General features: G+C 38.1%; 1 protein-coding gene across 2 annotated transcripts in view; it reads left to right on the forward strand.

Moving 5' to 3' along the window:
- The window catches only part of MET (MET proto-oncogene, receptor tyrosine kinase), a 1,562,736-nt gene that overhangs the window by 531,129 nt on the left and 1,013,801 nt on the right, over window positions 1–17,806 (forward strand). For both annotated transcript variants that reach the window (XM_044088706.1, XM_044088705.1), the window contains exon 3: window positions 12,702–12,890. In XM_044088706.1, the coding sequence (XP_043944641.1) occupies window positions 12,702–12,890 (189 nt within the window). The remainder of the gene's footprint in view (window positions 1–12,701; window positions 12,891–17,806) is intronic.

Consider the following 17,806-nt stretch of genomic DNA (forward strand, 5'->3'; position numbering starts at 1 on the left):
AAGACAACCACAAAGCACTCTATAGCTATGTCAAGAATCTCAATGGCAACACTCAGATCTGCTCTGAGTTACAGCACAATGACACTAAATATACAGAACCAACTGATATTGCCAACATCCTGGCAGATAGGTTCAGTGCTAACTTTATGCCACTCTCACCCCTTAAAGGTCCCATCTTTATACCGGAAGAATGAAAAGTTCCTGTAATCACGGCTGCACAGGTAAAAGCCTCACTCTCCAAAGCCAAGAACACAGCATCCATGGGACCTGACAACATCCCAGGCTGCCTTCTACAGGAACTACAGAATGAACTGGCACCCCACCTAAGTACCATATTCAATCATAGCCTCACCTCAGGCTTTGTGCCCATTGAATGGCGCACTGCGACAGTTATCCACTCCACAAAGGGGGGCCACAACAGACCCCGGGAACTACTGTCCCATTAGCCTGACAAGCCTGGTCTGCAAAACCATGGAGCGTATCATCATGGAACTCATAAACAAAGACATTGGAGATCTCCAAACTCTGGACCCCACATAGTTCGGGTTTGTAAAAGGCAGATCATGTCTCCTAAACCTGATAGACTTCTTTGAAGTAGTCACCAAAGCCATAGCTGAGGGTAAGATGGTTCACACAGCCTATCTAGATCTCGCCAAGGCGTTCAACACCATCCCCCACTCTGGAATTATAGATAAACTCACTAAACTAGGTATAAATCCCTATGTCACAAGATGGGTTGCCATCTGGCTTACTGACAGAACCCACATTGCGAAAGTAGCAAACTCCATATCAGACTTCAGACAAGTGAAGTACCACAGGGTTCAGTCCTGGGTCCTCTCCTGTTTGGTATATACTTCTCTGAAGTACAGGCTAACACAGAAGGTCTTTGGCTAACTAAATTCACAGATGACTGCAAACTAGGAGCCATAATTGAAGCTCCTAATGATGTGGACATCCTACAAAAGGGCCTCACTGAGACAGATACCTGGTGTCAAAGCCATGGTCTCAAGCTCAATGCCAAAAAGTGCATTGTCATCCCCTTTGGTAAAAAATCTGTACCCATGAACTACCACATAGGCGGTAGTCTACTTAACACTGAAAGTGTAATAAGAGACCTTGGGACACATGTGGACAGTAGTCTATCCTTTGATAATCACATTGCCACAGTGGTCAGGAAATCCTTGTACATGGCACACCTCATCACAAAAGGTTTCTCATCCAGAAAAAAAGAGGTCATTGTTTCCCTCTATTCATCACTCATTAGACCCATTATAGAGTACAACGCCCCTTTTGGTATGTACCTCACAAGACATTTACAACAACTGGAAAGGCCTCAAAAATACCTCACAAAGAGGATTACTGGCCTCAAACAGATGCCTTATGCTAACTGACTCAAATAACTCCAGCTTTACTCCGTTGCATATCGCCTACTCAGAGGTGATCTCTGCCTAACATACAAAGCTATGTCAAACCCAGAGCTGTTAGACATGCTTCACTTAAAGAAATCCCAATCCCTCCCAGCTACATGCTCTAGGGACCTCAACCTTGTCACCACAATAAACAGAACATGCTGAAGAGATAGATTCCTGTCCCAGAGAATTCCCATACTCTGGAAAAGACTAGCTATCTATGTCAAACAGAGCTCCTCATCAGCACTCTTCAAGAAAAATCTTGATGATTGGACTGGTAATAGGAAATTCACCCCGGGGATCACTTCTGTGGTTCTGCTTGACAGGGGCACAGGAAAATTATTTTCTTGGGTGGCGAAAGCCAGGGTACCTTTTTGGCTATGCTTGTATAGGCCCTAGGGCCAATAGCCTAGTACCTACCTATGAACCTATATAATGAGGGACATATTTTAAATATTGTTCTTATAAACATAGAACATTGCCAGAGTAACAGGATTTGTGGTATAGTGCATTTTCTAAAGGAAATGAAATCTGAAATGCATTTGTATGTCACTGTTTAGTGAAATCTATCCTCAGTGGTTTGAAAGAAAACCACAAATCTGAGGCAACAGTCTGGTCATTCTGTGAAAATCTGGATAGTTGAAAGGTATAGTCAGTGGTTAGTTGAGAAAGCAGTTATTAATACGTTGATAAAAAGTGTCAGAGATGAGAGGCAGATATAGCAGAAACTGGTTACTAAAGAAAGGAATATGTGTCTAAGAGAAGACAAAGTATATATATATATATATATATATATATATATATATATATATATATATATAAAGTTAATAGAAAAAGAGATTTACAAATTATACAACTGTGTATTTGAAGAATGTGTACTTTGGTATCATAGTACAGAATGTAAAACATGTAAGCTGTACTGAATATATAATTCCTTATAGTGGGCATGCAGCAGGACTGTTAGAAACTGAGATTATATCTGATTTTCATGTTCACGCATTTGCAATTCTTTCAGTTCAAAAGAATGCATTCTCCTATTTGATTACCCTCTATCCAGATTAAAAAATAGACAGGAAAAGCTTAATTCTCTTTGAATAAAAACAATAAAATCTGTCTGGAACTCTTTTAAGTAGAGAAAAAAAAAACTGTTAACCAAGTTGTTACTGCCTTACCTTTGAACTGAGCAAGTGGAGTGCTTTCATCCATTCAGTTCTGGCTGTAATATGTGTTCCACTATTTGGACTTAAACATCAGGGAGAAGGACTATCAAGTACAGCTTTAGCTCTTGACAGGTATAGTTCAATATGAGATGTTACATGGAGCTCTGCATTCTATAAATCAATGACCAAAAACCCCTGTGTCCACAAACCTATCAAATTTTCTGGGCATTTCTCCGTACTCGTACCATGATGCTAAGGCCTATAACTCCTTATTTCTACCCATTGGGTCCATACCCTCCCTCCCATCCTTCAAAACCACTCTGAAACAGTTCCTAGCTAAAAGCTGGTTCTGTTTTTGCTCATCTCCAGAATAAACTGTATATCTAAATGTGGAAAAAAAACTATTCATACCTTATATCTCATTATTCTCCCTTCTTCACTCACTTCCTTACTTCTATTAATTTCTCTCCCCTGGTTTCTCTATAAATATGTCAGAATCTTGCTTTTCTCTCGCTTCATATTACAATCACTATTTGTATTATACTAACCTACCTTTAATTTCTCTATAAACTGGCTACAATTTCTCTAACTATTAAATCATTGCCATATAATTTGCATCTCTTCTTAACCAATATTTTCATATTTCTAACATGGTATAATTATTTAAACTGTGTTTGTTTTTTGTTTTATTTTAAAGACTGTAAAATTATTGCTCTTAAAATGTTTTGCAATACTTTGCAGCTTTTCTGCTCAGGCCCCCACTGAAAAATGGGCTCCTACCCATTTGAATTTTCCTGTTAATCAAATGTAAATTAATTAATTAATTTCTTTATAAACACATTCATTTGGCATTTTCTTTCTGCAAGTTTACATCCCCTTGTGTGTTTGATTTTACAAAGTGCATTGCTAAATTTTATTTATTTAAAGTAAAGAGCTTTATTATTCATTTTCAAAACTTTATGACTGGTATGGTATATATAACTATAGCTGCTAAACATGATGATTTCTGAATTGCTGGCTTCCAGTTTCTGATGAGGCACTAATGAAGCAACTATACAAAAATTTAACACTTGGCTTATTTTAAAAGTAAAGCGTAATTGCAGTCTTGGTGTACAAGAGGGGTCTACCCAATGTCTGCATTGCCATAAAGTCAAAGAAGATGATGTTTGTATTACAGAAATACCATTGACTACTCAACAGAGAGAGAGAGAGAGAGAGAGGGAGAGAGAGAGAGAGAGAGAGAGAGAGAGTGTGTGTGTGTGTGTGTGTGTGTGTGTGTGTGTGTGTGTGTGTGTGTGTGTGTGTGTGTGTGTGTGTGTGTGTGTGTGTGTGTGTGTGTGTGTGTGTGTGTGTGTGTGTGTGTGTGTGTGTGTATAGAAATAAGGAAAATCCGTTTAGACAATATTCAGTTATTGTTGATAAGAATACAGTGGAAGACACTGCACTTAATTTGAGTTGATTAAAATCCTGATAATCCAGTATTTCTAACTTTGATCTGCAGCTGTGCAGTGTAAATTGTATTTGGTTGTGGCAGGTACTGGTTATTTATTACCCAAGTTAGCAGTATGCATTTACATTCTACTGTGAAGGATAAATGTCCCCTGAAGATTAATTGGCAGCTATTGTATGGCTCATGAGACCATTGCTTCTGTCCATCATCAAACACATATACATTAGTGGGACTAGTTAGTATCAAATGCTTGTTTGTCAGAGTAACTAAAACTTTTTAACCATTTATTTATGAGACATCTCCATCATAACAATGTGCATTTTGTATGTTATTCTACACTTGAGAAAATTTTGCATTATCAGTGTACAGTAAGAGCTTTTGAACTTTTCCTTGAACTATGCCATCTCAATGATGGACTTACACTGCCAAGTATGTACACAATGCTGGACACTTAAATGTTATCTTATTTTGTCACTTAATGTGAAAGTGACTCAGATAAATTCTTTATCTTTAAGGAAAAGTAAATACTTCCCGTCAGTGCCATCAATGTTATACTGGATTGTAGTGAAATCCATCTACCTAAACATCAGTACCTATTATCTAAATGATGCACTTAACAAAACAGAAATAAAATAAAGGGCAGCATATTTATAAATGTGATGCTTCTTTGAATGGTGCTATATTTTACAGCACTTCATTCTCTGGATTGCTTTCTGGTAGGAGTGCCATCGGTGTGTGTGTGTGTGTGTGTGTGTGTGTGTGTGTGTGTGTGTGTGTGTGTGTGTGTGTGTGTGTGTGTGTGTGTGTGTGTGTGTGTGTGTGTGTGTGTGTGTGTGTGTGTGTGTGTGTGTGTGTGTGTGTGTGTGAGTGTATGTATTGAACGTTTGTCATGTCCAGGTAAGTTTCCTGTCTTATAAGCATTGTTTGGTAGGAGAGGATCTGTTTTCCTACACCCATGAATTGGCTAACATGGGTAGTGAAGATGGATGGATGTCCAGATGGCTGTGTACTTGTGAAACAGCCTGGACAGCTCTATAGAATCACATTCATTTTCCCAGTAAAACAGTTTTACAGGTTCTACTTGAAGTGTTGCTTGTCCATCTGTCAGTTGTTACAGAAATGCATATTTTAAACTATTGCTGTAAACAGCATCATTAATTTCCTTCACTGCATATCTTGATCAAAGCAGCTGTATTTATTTTAAAAGTTTGGTCATTAAGTACAAGGTGAAACAAAGCTCATCTTGGCTATTTTCATAAACCAGCAGATATTAACTAAACTTACAAAATGAGGCCTAGGGGCTTGCAGTCTTTGAACAAATGTAATTATAACAAGCAGGAGAATGTCAACTGCCATCCAAAAGTATCCAAAGCTTGAGGTAAATAAATACAGAAGACATATCATGTTAGTATAAAGTAATGCTATAAGCTCAACTTATTTCATTGTAAGCAAACTCATTCAGATCCAATACAGGTGACCATCATTCTGTTAACTTTTGATCATATTCATTGGAGTTACTTACTTTCTTTGTTGATGGATAGCATTTTTGAAGCATGTTTCCTGATTATAATGTATTGTGTTTATTTTTTTCTGTAGTCACATTTATATACTGAATGCAGTTTAACCTTATAATGTATTACTCTGCTCCACTTGCCTCTTGCACTTACAGTTCTTGTGAACCTTTTACACCTGTCATTGATACCTGGACAGTGGCGGCTCATGCCATCTGACTGCCAGACTGCAGCCCTCCCAGCAAAAAGATTCACATTTGTATTTGAAAAAAAAAAATAAAACATGTAAAATATTTTGTTTGTTGAGTCCGAGTGACTCGCAAAGTCCCGGAACTTGAACTGCACATGCTCATCGAGTTCCGTTGTTTTTTTTTTTTTTTTTTTGTTTAAATTAATTATTTATTTATTTAATTTAGTGAATGACCGTTTCTGTCAGTCTCTAGACTGCTTTACAGGCAATCTAGATATGAGAGAAGGCATCACTGTGATGCTCAGACATCTATGCGGTTTTTAATTGCACAGTAAGTAGAATGGGGTTCGGACTGCCACATCCGCAGTCACGTATGGTGACATGAATGGCTGGATTGCTACTGATTGGTTCTTGCTCTCTTCTCAAAAAAGAGAGCGAGAAACAATCAGTAGTAGCCTGTAGCACACTAACTAAGCACAGTACTTGTGCTACTGTTATGGAGTCGGACTATCGTTGGTGAAACTAAAGTTAGATAGTTTCGAAGAAAATTCCCTTTTCTTTGTTTTTTTTTTTTTTTTTTTGGCTTGCTTCTGCCCTTTGCCTTGGTGGCTTGCTTACGAGCAGCTTAGAGTCACAGAGAGAAAAGAAGAAAGAAGACGCTCAAGATGGACACAGTCCCTACAAGTGAAGTAAAAAAAAGTTATTAAACTGAGGTAGGTGCCGGACTCTGTACAGAACAGATGTCAATGTAATTTTTTTTTGCAGTACTCGAACGCAGCAGTGAAAAATGAAATCTGCACTGTGTTTAGATAGATGATATCAGACTTGGTCTGTAAATAAATATTGTATTGCCATGGTCAGAAATTCACACGGATAAAGTGCTTATGTTCAGAACTCTCCCTATATGGCAGAGTGAGTGAGTGAGCAAGTGAGCATGTGTGTGTCTGAGAGATGAACTTGAGTCATTTACCAAAATGATTCCTGCTTTATACTATTTTTTGACAGGCTAGGGCCCATCTCTAGATATGTTGAGTGTTATGTATGGACAAATGGATGGATTCAGAACCTGCTGCTAGACAACCTGGCAACCTTATCTATTCCCTAAACTGCTGCCCCCTTGACTCAAAGTTGATGAGCAAAAAGTAAAGAAAGAAAGAAAGAAAGGAAGGCCTAATTCAAAATCTAAAAAAGCTCTTCTCTTCATCTGTATTGAGCAGCTTGCTGCAGTTAAACTGCCACACAATGAGTACTTCAGCATTTCAGAAATGACTGCAAATACACTGTTGGTATTCAGGTATGAAGCCACATTATCTTCATGGCTTCATAAGGCAATGCCAGTACTATATTTCTGCACTACTGGCAACTGACAATTGCACTGCCTAACCATTTCCACCGGGGTAGCTGCCCCCTTACCCCACCCCCTAGTTACAACTCTGTAAAGATGGATGGATATTTGTACTGATGAATAAATAGATAAATGGGTAAACAGACCGATAAATAAATAGACAAAGTATGGTTGCATTTATGATATAATCAGTCCATTATGCCTTGCACGTTTTACTATTTACATATTCTTTTCATTATGTTGCATACCCTTCTAACACTGCTTCTCTCTCTGTCCCTCTTTCTCTCAACCTGCCTCTCTATGAAACATGTACTTTTTCCATGCATTTATGTAAGTTACTGTCTAAATCCCATTTTCACTAAAAAAAACGCATACTTGTATCTGATGGTGTGGAGAACACATCTCACTAAATATTAATTAAACCATATTTGCTTAAGTAGGCTTCAAAGATTTTCAGTTATGTTCTTAATGAACTGCCATACTAGGATGCTGTAGTTAAAGTCTTAAACTCAATTATTCGCAACAAACATTTGGATCTCTGACAGCAGTCTGGACATCCATGACAGACTTCATTTTAAATATGGCTTATACTCTTCATCAAAAACAATAAGACAAGTCTATACACTTTTTGTGGACATAGCACTAGAAAATTCCACCAGTCCAGAGCTGTCAGCTTTCAAAGTCACTGACTGTAATCATGATTATTATATTATTTCTTAAGCTCAATGAAGTATGCCCCTGGGTCTGGCAAAAGTCTCTCAATCTACACTGTGAACCATAGTCCCTAAAGATATGAGTAAGGATATGAATACCTTCTGGATGCTGAGGAATGTCTCAGTGATCTTATATGTTTTGATAATACAATAATTTGAACATAAAATACCTCAGACAATGTGCTAACTAGTTATTATGATGATTTAATTGACATTACTCTATGTTGCTGATAAAAACTTATATCAATGAATGGTCTTCTGGTGTCAGTCCTTGGCAGTGATTATTTTTCTCTGCATATCATTCCTTAGAAATTAATTGCACAAGAGAATGATATGAGTTCAAAGTAGTCTTGTACAAACAGTAAGACAGTGCATTTCAGGCAGCACATCACATATTACTCTTATGCTAAGTACGTTTGGATTGTGAAGAGACATATACATTATTGCTGTCTGCACAATACTGCTGAATAAGTTGTAATCATAGATAAATGCAAACTGCAGACGGACACAAAAACTGGCAAACTGTAGTGGCCAGTGCATTATGTTTTTCTCTTTATATAGTCTTTACATTAGTTTTTTCTGCTTCTACAGTAGTTTTTTTCACTTTTACGACAAAATCTTTTTAGAACTGAAATGCCTACATGTCAGAGCATCATAGCAGACTAGCCATTGTAAATTATGTTGAAATATACAAGAAAGGGGAACAGAGAGTTTGCTGTATGATATCACAGTGAAAAATGCTGAGTCGCATAGTGCCATTCTGTAGGCACTAAGCTACCCATCATGAATACGTGTGTGTGTGTGTGTGTGTGTGTGTGTGTGTGTGTGTGTGTGTGTGTGTGTGTGTGTAATGCCCCAATTACATATAGCTGGTGGCTAGAGAGAACTCAGGAGCTAGACTCAAACCCTGAGCCTTGAAATGCAGGTAGCTACAACTTAGCTTCCCTACCCACCACCACTTGTGAAATTTTGTTCTGTTCTTATAATGTCTGTGGTTTTCAGGATTTGTAATTCACTAAATAATGACAGGCATTTGAATTTCATACTTCATATTCTTCAGAAAGTGCATGGTAATACAAAACCCTTTATTCTAGCAATTTTCTGTTTATATGATCAATATTTGAAAATTGTCTCTATTTTGGGGGCTGTATAGTGGCTTTGTCCAGTTTTTTTTATGCTAAGAGGTTGACAGCTATGGTGAGAACTGAATTCACTGAATATGTTTGGGGGTTGTATTCCCCAATTATTGTCTTTGTCTAGGTGTTTTGTGCTAAGAGTTTAAAAGCTGTTGTGAGAACTGAATTCACTAAATGATAGCCATTTAAGTTTCAGTCTGTCTTTCAAGAAACAGCTGATTTGGTATAGTGGTATGTTGCTCTGACTGTAGTGCACAGGGTCCTGACTCCTGGGTTCAAGGTTTGGCAGTGAAATGCATGGTGGTAACGCAGCATTTTATTCTAGCAACTTTCCAAGATTATACAAGCAATGTTTAAAATATGTCCCTAGTTTTGGGGCTTTTGTCCCACCCACCCACCCCCAATACATTTTGGCTTTTTCCAGATTTCTTGTGCTTCAAAGTTGACAGATACAGTTTAGTGGATTTTACAAGGAGCTGAGAGCTTGAAGAGAAGCTTAGTGCTGCTTATACTAAATCTGCTTGCATTGTTAATAGCACAACATGTAGTATATTTGCTTTTGATGTAAAAGGCTATGGGGTCTACTTCCACAATATATAGATGCATTGCTGATACTCTGCTATGTTGTACTTTTAAAAGGGGTAGATGCTGCAGTCCTGAGAATGTTCTATTTGGCTGAGATACCTAGTAACAATGAACCTGTTATCGGTTTGCCATCCATTCCATATTGCAATATTGCTAGCTTATTTTTTTTATTGTAACATAGGCAATTTATTCCTCAAAGGCAACAGGCACTTTATTTGTAGATGAAACAATGAAATGTAAAGTTGCTTGCTGGCAGCAACCTCTTCATTTAGTTACATATATCTTTAATGTGGAATTATTTAGATGACTTTTACTTCTGCAGAGACTATGCATATTTACTGACACTGGTGGATTGTAGAGGTTTGAGTAGACTTTTATGATGGAAATGTTATGAATTGGGCATTTTTGTCATTAATGGTGCATGCATTTTGTTTCATTGTTTACTGGAAAAATGTTCAAAACAATAGATTTAAAATCCCTGTTACAACTGCACTGTATTATACAAGGAATATAATTTAATACAACCGGGAAGGTGTATCAAAGAACACATATATGTTTCCTGTACAAGGGACCTATGATTTGAAAACAGCCCAAAGTTAATCTTTATCTACCACTGGCCAGATGCATTTTCTTTGAATGTGGGTTTCAATGCTGTTTCAATAAACGTGAGTTTCAAGGGCAGAGAAGTTTTAATGCCAAGTCTATTTTCATTGTGAGACTGCATTGCTTTGTTTAGCATATGTCAATTAGTGTTAGTGTTTGTGCTGTAAAATGTAAAATAAAACTTTTAAATGAAATCCAAATCATCGTAGAAGTAAAGCAGTATGCACATTATAGTGTTTATGGCAAATGGGGTGAAATAGCCAAGTAATGGGACATTGGAATAGCTGCAGGGGGGAGGCCCCATTCCACCATGATTTTGTGAGGGGGAAGGGCAGCAAACTTAGACAGCCCTGGCTGAACTATACCATTCAACTGTCCATATTTTTGCAGAATGAATTGATTTTTGCTTCTTATTTTTGGTTTGTTCCTCATAAAATTTGTGTTTTTTCTGGCAAATCATTTAGGAATGAAGTCACAAAATAATGACAGACATTGAGTTTCAGACTTCATACCCTTCAAAAAATTCATGCTAATGCAAGACGTACTATTCTATTAACTTTTTAAGTTCATAAGAGCAATATTTAAAATTGTCCTTATTTGGGGGCCTTTGCCCACTTCTGTTTATGCCTTTGTCCTTATTTCTTGCTCTGAGGTTGAGAGGTATGACAAATTTGTCAGGACCATCACCGTCAGCCAGAGACATTTCAAATTGTGACATACTTGTTGCACCCCACTCCCCCACGTAGTGACTCTGGATGTGTCCAATCAAGGCAAGGAGCATTTATGCAGTGTAAGTGTGCAGAGTATCCCCCCATCCAAGGTAGACACAAGTACTTTAGTGGCTTTTAATCTGTCCTTGATTTTGCAGAATGTTCTGGTTTTCTGTCATATTTTTATACTGTTGATTTATGCTTCTTCATATTCAGAAAACGCACATCATTGCAATGCCTGTTGCTCTGTGTTTAAGTAGCAATGCTTTAATGACCATCAGATAAGCTTGTCTGAGACTGTAAGATGCAAGTAAGCTTTAATAGGCATACTGTTAAAGAATTACCAACATTGAAAGCCTTTTTGTTGTTGCCATGCAGAGAATATTTACATAACTAGATAGCGTATAAGCCTTAGGTATTAAAATGCATATGACAGTATTTGTAATGAAGGACAGGATTACAGTATTTTCAGAAGCTCATTACATTTCTTGGAGACTTGCAGCCATCTTTGCAGGCTTTACCCGTAAATTAAACAGAATGCCAATCTATCATGTGCGATCCATAACCTGTGCAGTAATCCAATCCTTTAAGCAATTTATCTTGAGCTTGTTTGTTTGTTGCTCATTTCTTACTTTGATCATGTTTTCCCCATGAAACAAGTAGATAGTTGTTGTCAGGCAGCAGGTCTTTTTTTGATAAGAAACATTTTGTTTTTTATACTTTATTTTGATTGACATTCCAGTAACGTATTTAAAAATAATTTATTTTTTCATGCCTCGCAACCTTTTTGTTTCCATCTAGATGTTAAGTAAGCTGTCATGTAGCCAACGCATTGAAATATTTTTTCTTCTACACTTCATTTTGTCTTGATTGGACTCTCATAATGACTGTTTGGCAGTGGCACCCAGGGCAGCGTATTATGATAAAGTCCCAGTGTTTGTGTTTTTTAGCATAGCCCCACCCCTTTCTAGTTGACCACACCCCTTCCAATTGGCCCCACCCACTCAGCTGTCTCCTGCAGCCCCCCTTTGATTTGAAGTCACCCGCCGCCACTGTACCTGGAGCCACACTTTTCTGCTGCTAGCAGTATATGCTGTAAATACTACATTCATCAAAAAGGAAAGGATTAGGAAAAGTTCCTCTGGAACAAACACAAACAGCACAGCTATAATTTTGCTTGTATTAAACTTTTTGACTATAAAAAACTGAACAAACATAAAAAGTTATATTTGTATAGTAATATGCATTACTTTCACTATACAGTTAGAAGTGACTTCTTATAAAGCACTGATCAGAAGTGAACTGCCATCTTCCTACAAACTGTTAGTGTCTCACCCCCCTGCTTCCTACTCTAATATTGAACTGCAGTTTCACCCATAAGTCAAAACCCATCCTGCTGAATGGTGCAGTGTTAGACATCTGCAACTATCATGTACAGGTGAGCTTTGTTATGGTGTTTTGAAAGCCTCTAAATGTTATGCCATTTTGTGAGTCTCAGTGTTGAAGGTACTCTATACTATTAGCTCTTATACTTATGCACACACAAACATACACATACACACACACACACACACACACACACACACACACACACACACACTCATAGATTTGGTATTTCATCTTCCTATATCACTTCTATTACAGTTAAGGAACAATTTTTAATAGAATTGTCTTTTGTGATCACTACAGTAATTGTCTTTTGTTACAGAAATACATTTTTTAGGATTAATGTGTCCCCCTCACTGAAGTGCACCACAATATTCCATGTAGAGTTTTACACTTACTTTATGTCAGTTACAATCTCTTTTCTCCTGTGCTAATGGGGATGTCTTGTAATATCAGTATCAGACAGTCAGCATTATGGTAATTGTAATTCGCTTTCCTTTTAGGCTCCCCAAAGTGCTTCCCACTGTGGATCACATACTAATGAATATCGAGTGGAAGTAACTACACCAATGCAGCGCCTTGATTTATTCATGGGACAGTTTAATAATGTCTTATTGACATCTATTTCGGTATTCCCCAAAGGGAATCTGACAGTTGCCAATATAGGAACATCAGAGGGGAGAATCATGCAAGTAAGTGATGATTTTATAATATCTGCAATACCCAGATGGCAAGAAATGAACTACAGCAATTTAATAAAATACTGACAGCAGCAATATGTTTTGTTCATCTTGTTGAACTAATTGTTTTCTAATCAAAATAATTTTACAAAGTCAATATTGCTAACAAGTGAATGCATAGTCATACTTAAACATCCAAGAACTTATACTAAAGGATACTTAATAAGGTTCAAATCCATGTCATTCTATGTGTGATACTGATATTTATAGCTGTCTTTTGATACTGTGGCTGAAATTATATTATCTACCGATATACCATTAGCGTTCATGAATATCTGCGTCAGTGTGTGTGAGATATAAGATGTCTTGTGCATAAATAGCTATTATCTTAATGTCAATGTATAGAGATGCCTTTAAAATGAATTTAGCTCATTGATGCTGTCCTAGTTAAAGGAAGCCTTTTGAACATTACTCCTCATCCTGTGAGTGCAAATAAGTGTATGCATGTATTAACTGCTATGACTTTTAAACATTGGGTAACTGTACTTAATTATGGGGAAGTTAAGCATGGCTTATTAGATGAATTATGGCTGGAAGAAAACTCAGCACACCTGACAAAAAGTGGTACATAAATTAAGTTCACAAAGTATGAGAATAGTGTTTTCAAGTGTGTAAGACCACCCTCTTCTAATTCATAAAGTACTGTAAAAGAAACAGAACATTTTTTTCTCTGACATTAGTGCAATTAGGAAGCATAAATAGGCATATTGCATCAAACACCAAGGGTGACCAGACGAGAACCATTAGATGTAGTTAATGAACTGTCCCTGAATTCTTAGCTATAAACAAGTAATCATTGTAATCTGAAGTAACATTTTAGAAATTGCTGTGTATATCAGAAGAAAAACTCTTCCAGTATTTTTGCGCACAGGAGTGAATCATTGTATAGAATGCTTTTATTTTATCCAAACAGTTTAACTGTTTTACCCAAGTACAGAGCACAATAATCCTTTGGAGTCTCAAAATGCAGCCTAGACTGGCTGAGGAGTTAGAATCAGTAATGGTCATATTTGTATTACACATACTGCTGAGTACCAAGATTTGGACAACAGGGCGGGGGCATCACAACCTTTTCTAAATGTGATAGTCCAACTCGGATGCCTTCTTCACATGGAGGATCAGCAAACCACTAACAATCGTGATAATCCATACAGCAAGATTTAGGATTTTCTGTATGGAAAGTTAAAGACAGCTGTGTAATCTGCTTATCTCTAATGCCAATGATTACTAGTTAGACTATTGTATTAGCTTTGTGGAGAAAACTACCAAACGTTGAGGTGTTCACTGCTTCAGCACTTTGCTTATATAATGTGGAGTTTCAAGGTAGCAGATGGGAAAGTTTAGATTTTTGTTCAAAATGTCTGTTAACCTTTATTTTACCTTACTGACTTCTAGGTCAAGAGACATCAGTGAATTTTAAGACCATGTATGTTTCATTAATAGAGTAAATACTGTGAACTCTCGTTTTGTAGATGTAAAAAATGCTTGTTGTTTCAACATTTTTGCTGGAGCTTTAATACAGTAGGAAACATTCCTGCACAGCAATTTGCACGGGTTTCTTTCCTGAGTAACCCCCCACCTGGGATTCACTGCATAAAGCAATTTCTACCTTCTCCACTGAAGCTGGCTATCTTAAATAAGTAAAACCTCTGGGAAGCAAGAACCTGACTCCCTCCAGCTTTTCAATTGTAATAGTTTGCATGGGTTTCTTTCCTGAGTGACCCCCCCCCCACACACACACACACCTGGGATTCACTGCATAAAGAAATTTCTACCTTTCTCACTGAAGCTGGCTATCTTAACTAAGTAAAACCTCTGGGAAGCAAGAACCTGACTTCCAGCTTTTCAATTGTAATAGCTGAACTACAATTTAGTTTTTGTAAACTGTTCAGGCTTAATGGTGTATGCACAGCAACAGTGAAGGGATCTAGCCAATTGCCACTAGATTGGGCTATACTACTTTGAATCGGCCTTACACTAGCACAGTGTTCCAGTCTCAAGCATTTACTTTTTAATTTGGTAAAGTAATTTTTCTCCCTCCTTATTGACTACATTTGCTAGTTTACCCCTAGGATCCAATTAAAATGAGCATGAAAATTGGTGTAAAATTAAAAAAGAATTAAACAAATTAAAGTACAGCCAAAAACATTTCTTACATACCATCATACAAACCAAACCAAAAGCCTAAGGTAACTCTCAGAGTCAGTGTTAGCCCCGCTCCGCTCCCCTCCCTCCCCCCAAATTCCACCCGCCCCCACTAGTGATAAATTTAAACCAGACCTTGCCACTTTCTTGCCACTCCCCTCCTAAGTACCAATCAGCACCTCACACATCACTGAGTAACCCTGCCCCCTTAACCCATTTCCTTCTCTCTCATTCTTCCACACCCTGTTAGCACAGTCAGCCATCAAATTTGGCCCGCCCCCTATCAAAATGCAAACAAGCAAAAAAACACTAATTACCCAAATGTCTATACTGTTTCTATTTTACCATCTCACTGCCTACGAACAAACACTTGACCATGGTATTCACTACCCAAATGGTCAAACAGACACCCACAACTTCACACATAACACCAAACACTTTACCTTCCCCAGCACACTGAATATACCACCCTCTATAAAATACCACCCCTGTACAGCCACAAAACATAATCCTAAAGACAAAGACTATATAAAGCTTATAAACAAACTCCTAAAGCTCAGAATATCCTGTCACTATAACCTTATAACACATGGAGACATTCATCCCAACCCTGGCCCACCCACACCCAATAACCTCCACTCCCCTACCACAACCCCCACAGTCAAGCTACCCATGAATACTCCCACTAGTTCCCTCCTAGCATTTCACCTAAATATTAGAAGTATTAACAATAAGATTCCCAACCTACACGCCCTCCTAGCAACCCACTCCCCAGACATTATATGTCTTACAGAAACCTGGCTAAAACCCAGTACTATTGACAATGAGATACTACCTCCAGGATGCAATATTCACTGGTTAGACCGTGCTACAAGGAAAGGAGGTAAGATAGCAATCCTTTACAAAAATACTCTAACCGTTAATAGAGACACCATTCATCCTCCCCAATCCAATAACACGGAACTCCTCATAACCAAGCTGCAGATTAACCAAAACAAACACTTGAACATTGTCTGTGCATACATTCCACCAGGCAACAATCTAAATACCCTAGCAGATATCCTTTACTGGTTATCCACTATCTATCCCAAAGAAATCATAGTTCTTGGTGATTTTAACACCGACTGGCACCCCTGCTCCTCTGACCCCCCCCTCACCCATATAAACATATCTGGGTTTAAACAGACCATAACCTCTCCCACTAGGATAAACAACCCAACCAACAAGGAAAGTATCCTAGACTGGATCCTAGTTAATTACCAACCCCAAGTGTACACAGCTGGTACTCTCCCTGATGACTTCAGTGACCATTGTCTAAACTATATCATAAAACATAAAGCAGGAAACCCTCACCAGCCCAAATATAAAACATTTAGAAACAGGAAAAACTTTGATGCTGCTATATTCAAAAACGAATTAAAAGCAGTTGACTGGTCAAAACTAAAAAATCTAATATTAGAGGAGGCCATAGATCACTTTAACACTAAATTCCTAAGTATCCTTGATTCCCATGCTCCAGCACGTACAATAAAAACTAGATCAAATACAGCACCATGGCTCACAAAAGACACCAAAACAAAAATCAAAACTAGAAACAGAGCCTGGGCCAGCTGGAGAACAACCAAAGCCCCACTTGACCATCTAAAATATCGTCAACTAAGGAATGGTATAAAAAATCTATTTTACTGGATAAAAAAAAACTTCTACCAAAATCTCCTACAAAAACACCACAACAACCCTCAAAAGTTCTGGGCAGGCTTAAATCAACTACTTTGTCCAGGTCACTCCACCACCCCAACCCCGGCTAACTATACCCATAGTTCCCCAGAAACCATAGCTAACGCCTTTAATAACTTTTTCACTAAAACAATCCAATCCCTAGCAAATCAATTAATCCCCTCTAACTTAAACCACATGCCTAATCTACCTAATCACCTGGAATTTAGCTTCCAACCAATATCCACTAGTTTTATCAAAACATTTCTAAAAAAACTAAAGCCTACCACCCTCGCTGCTGACCTCCTTCGTGCAGAGTACCTACAAATAGCTGCAGATGCCATTGCATATCCCATATCTATCCTCATCAACAGAACCTTATCCGAAAATGCTATCCCCTCCCTCTGGAAAATATCTCACGTCATCCCACTCCATAAAGGTGGTAGCTCCTCAGACATATCCAACTATAGACCCATTGCCATTCTTTCCCCACTAGCCAAAATAATGGAGAAATGTGTACACAAGCAACTAATGCAATACCTTTCACAGAATAACTTACTGTACGACTGCCAGCATGGTTTCAGGCCATACCACAGCACCACCTCAGCCCTCCTTTCCTTTACTACTGCCATAAACCAAAACAGGAATGACAATAGGCTAACCTCTGCCCTCTTTCTTGACCTATCAAAAGCCTTTGCCATAGTCAACCATGAACTTCTCATTCTTTCACTAAAATCTATTTCCCTCAACAAGCCTGCTATCCAGTGGTTCCAGTCCTACCTGACTGGTAGACAGCAGGCAGTACTATGGCAGGGCGAATTCTCCAGCCAGTAACCTCTCACACTTGGTGTCCTTCAAGGGTCCATACTAGGTCCACTACTCTTCTCTATTTTTATCAACTACCTCCACACTGCTATCCCTAAAGCCACCTGCATTCAATACGCAGATGATTTCACGCTCATCTGCTCAGCCACCTCCCCACCTCCCCATCCGACTTGCAAATCTTA

Source organism: Protopterus annectens, chromosome 11.part0, assembly GCF_019279795.1.
Source record: "Protopterus annectens isolate FY-2018-M chromosome 11.part0, PAN1.0, whole genome shotgun sequence".
Classification (NCBI taxonomy): Eukaryota; Metazoa; Chordata; order Ceratodontiformes; family Protopteridae; genus Protopterus; species Protopterus annectens.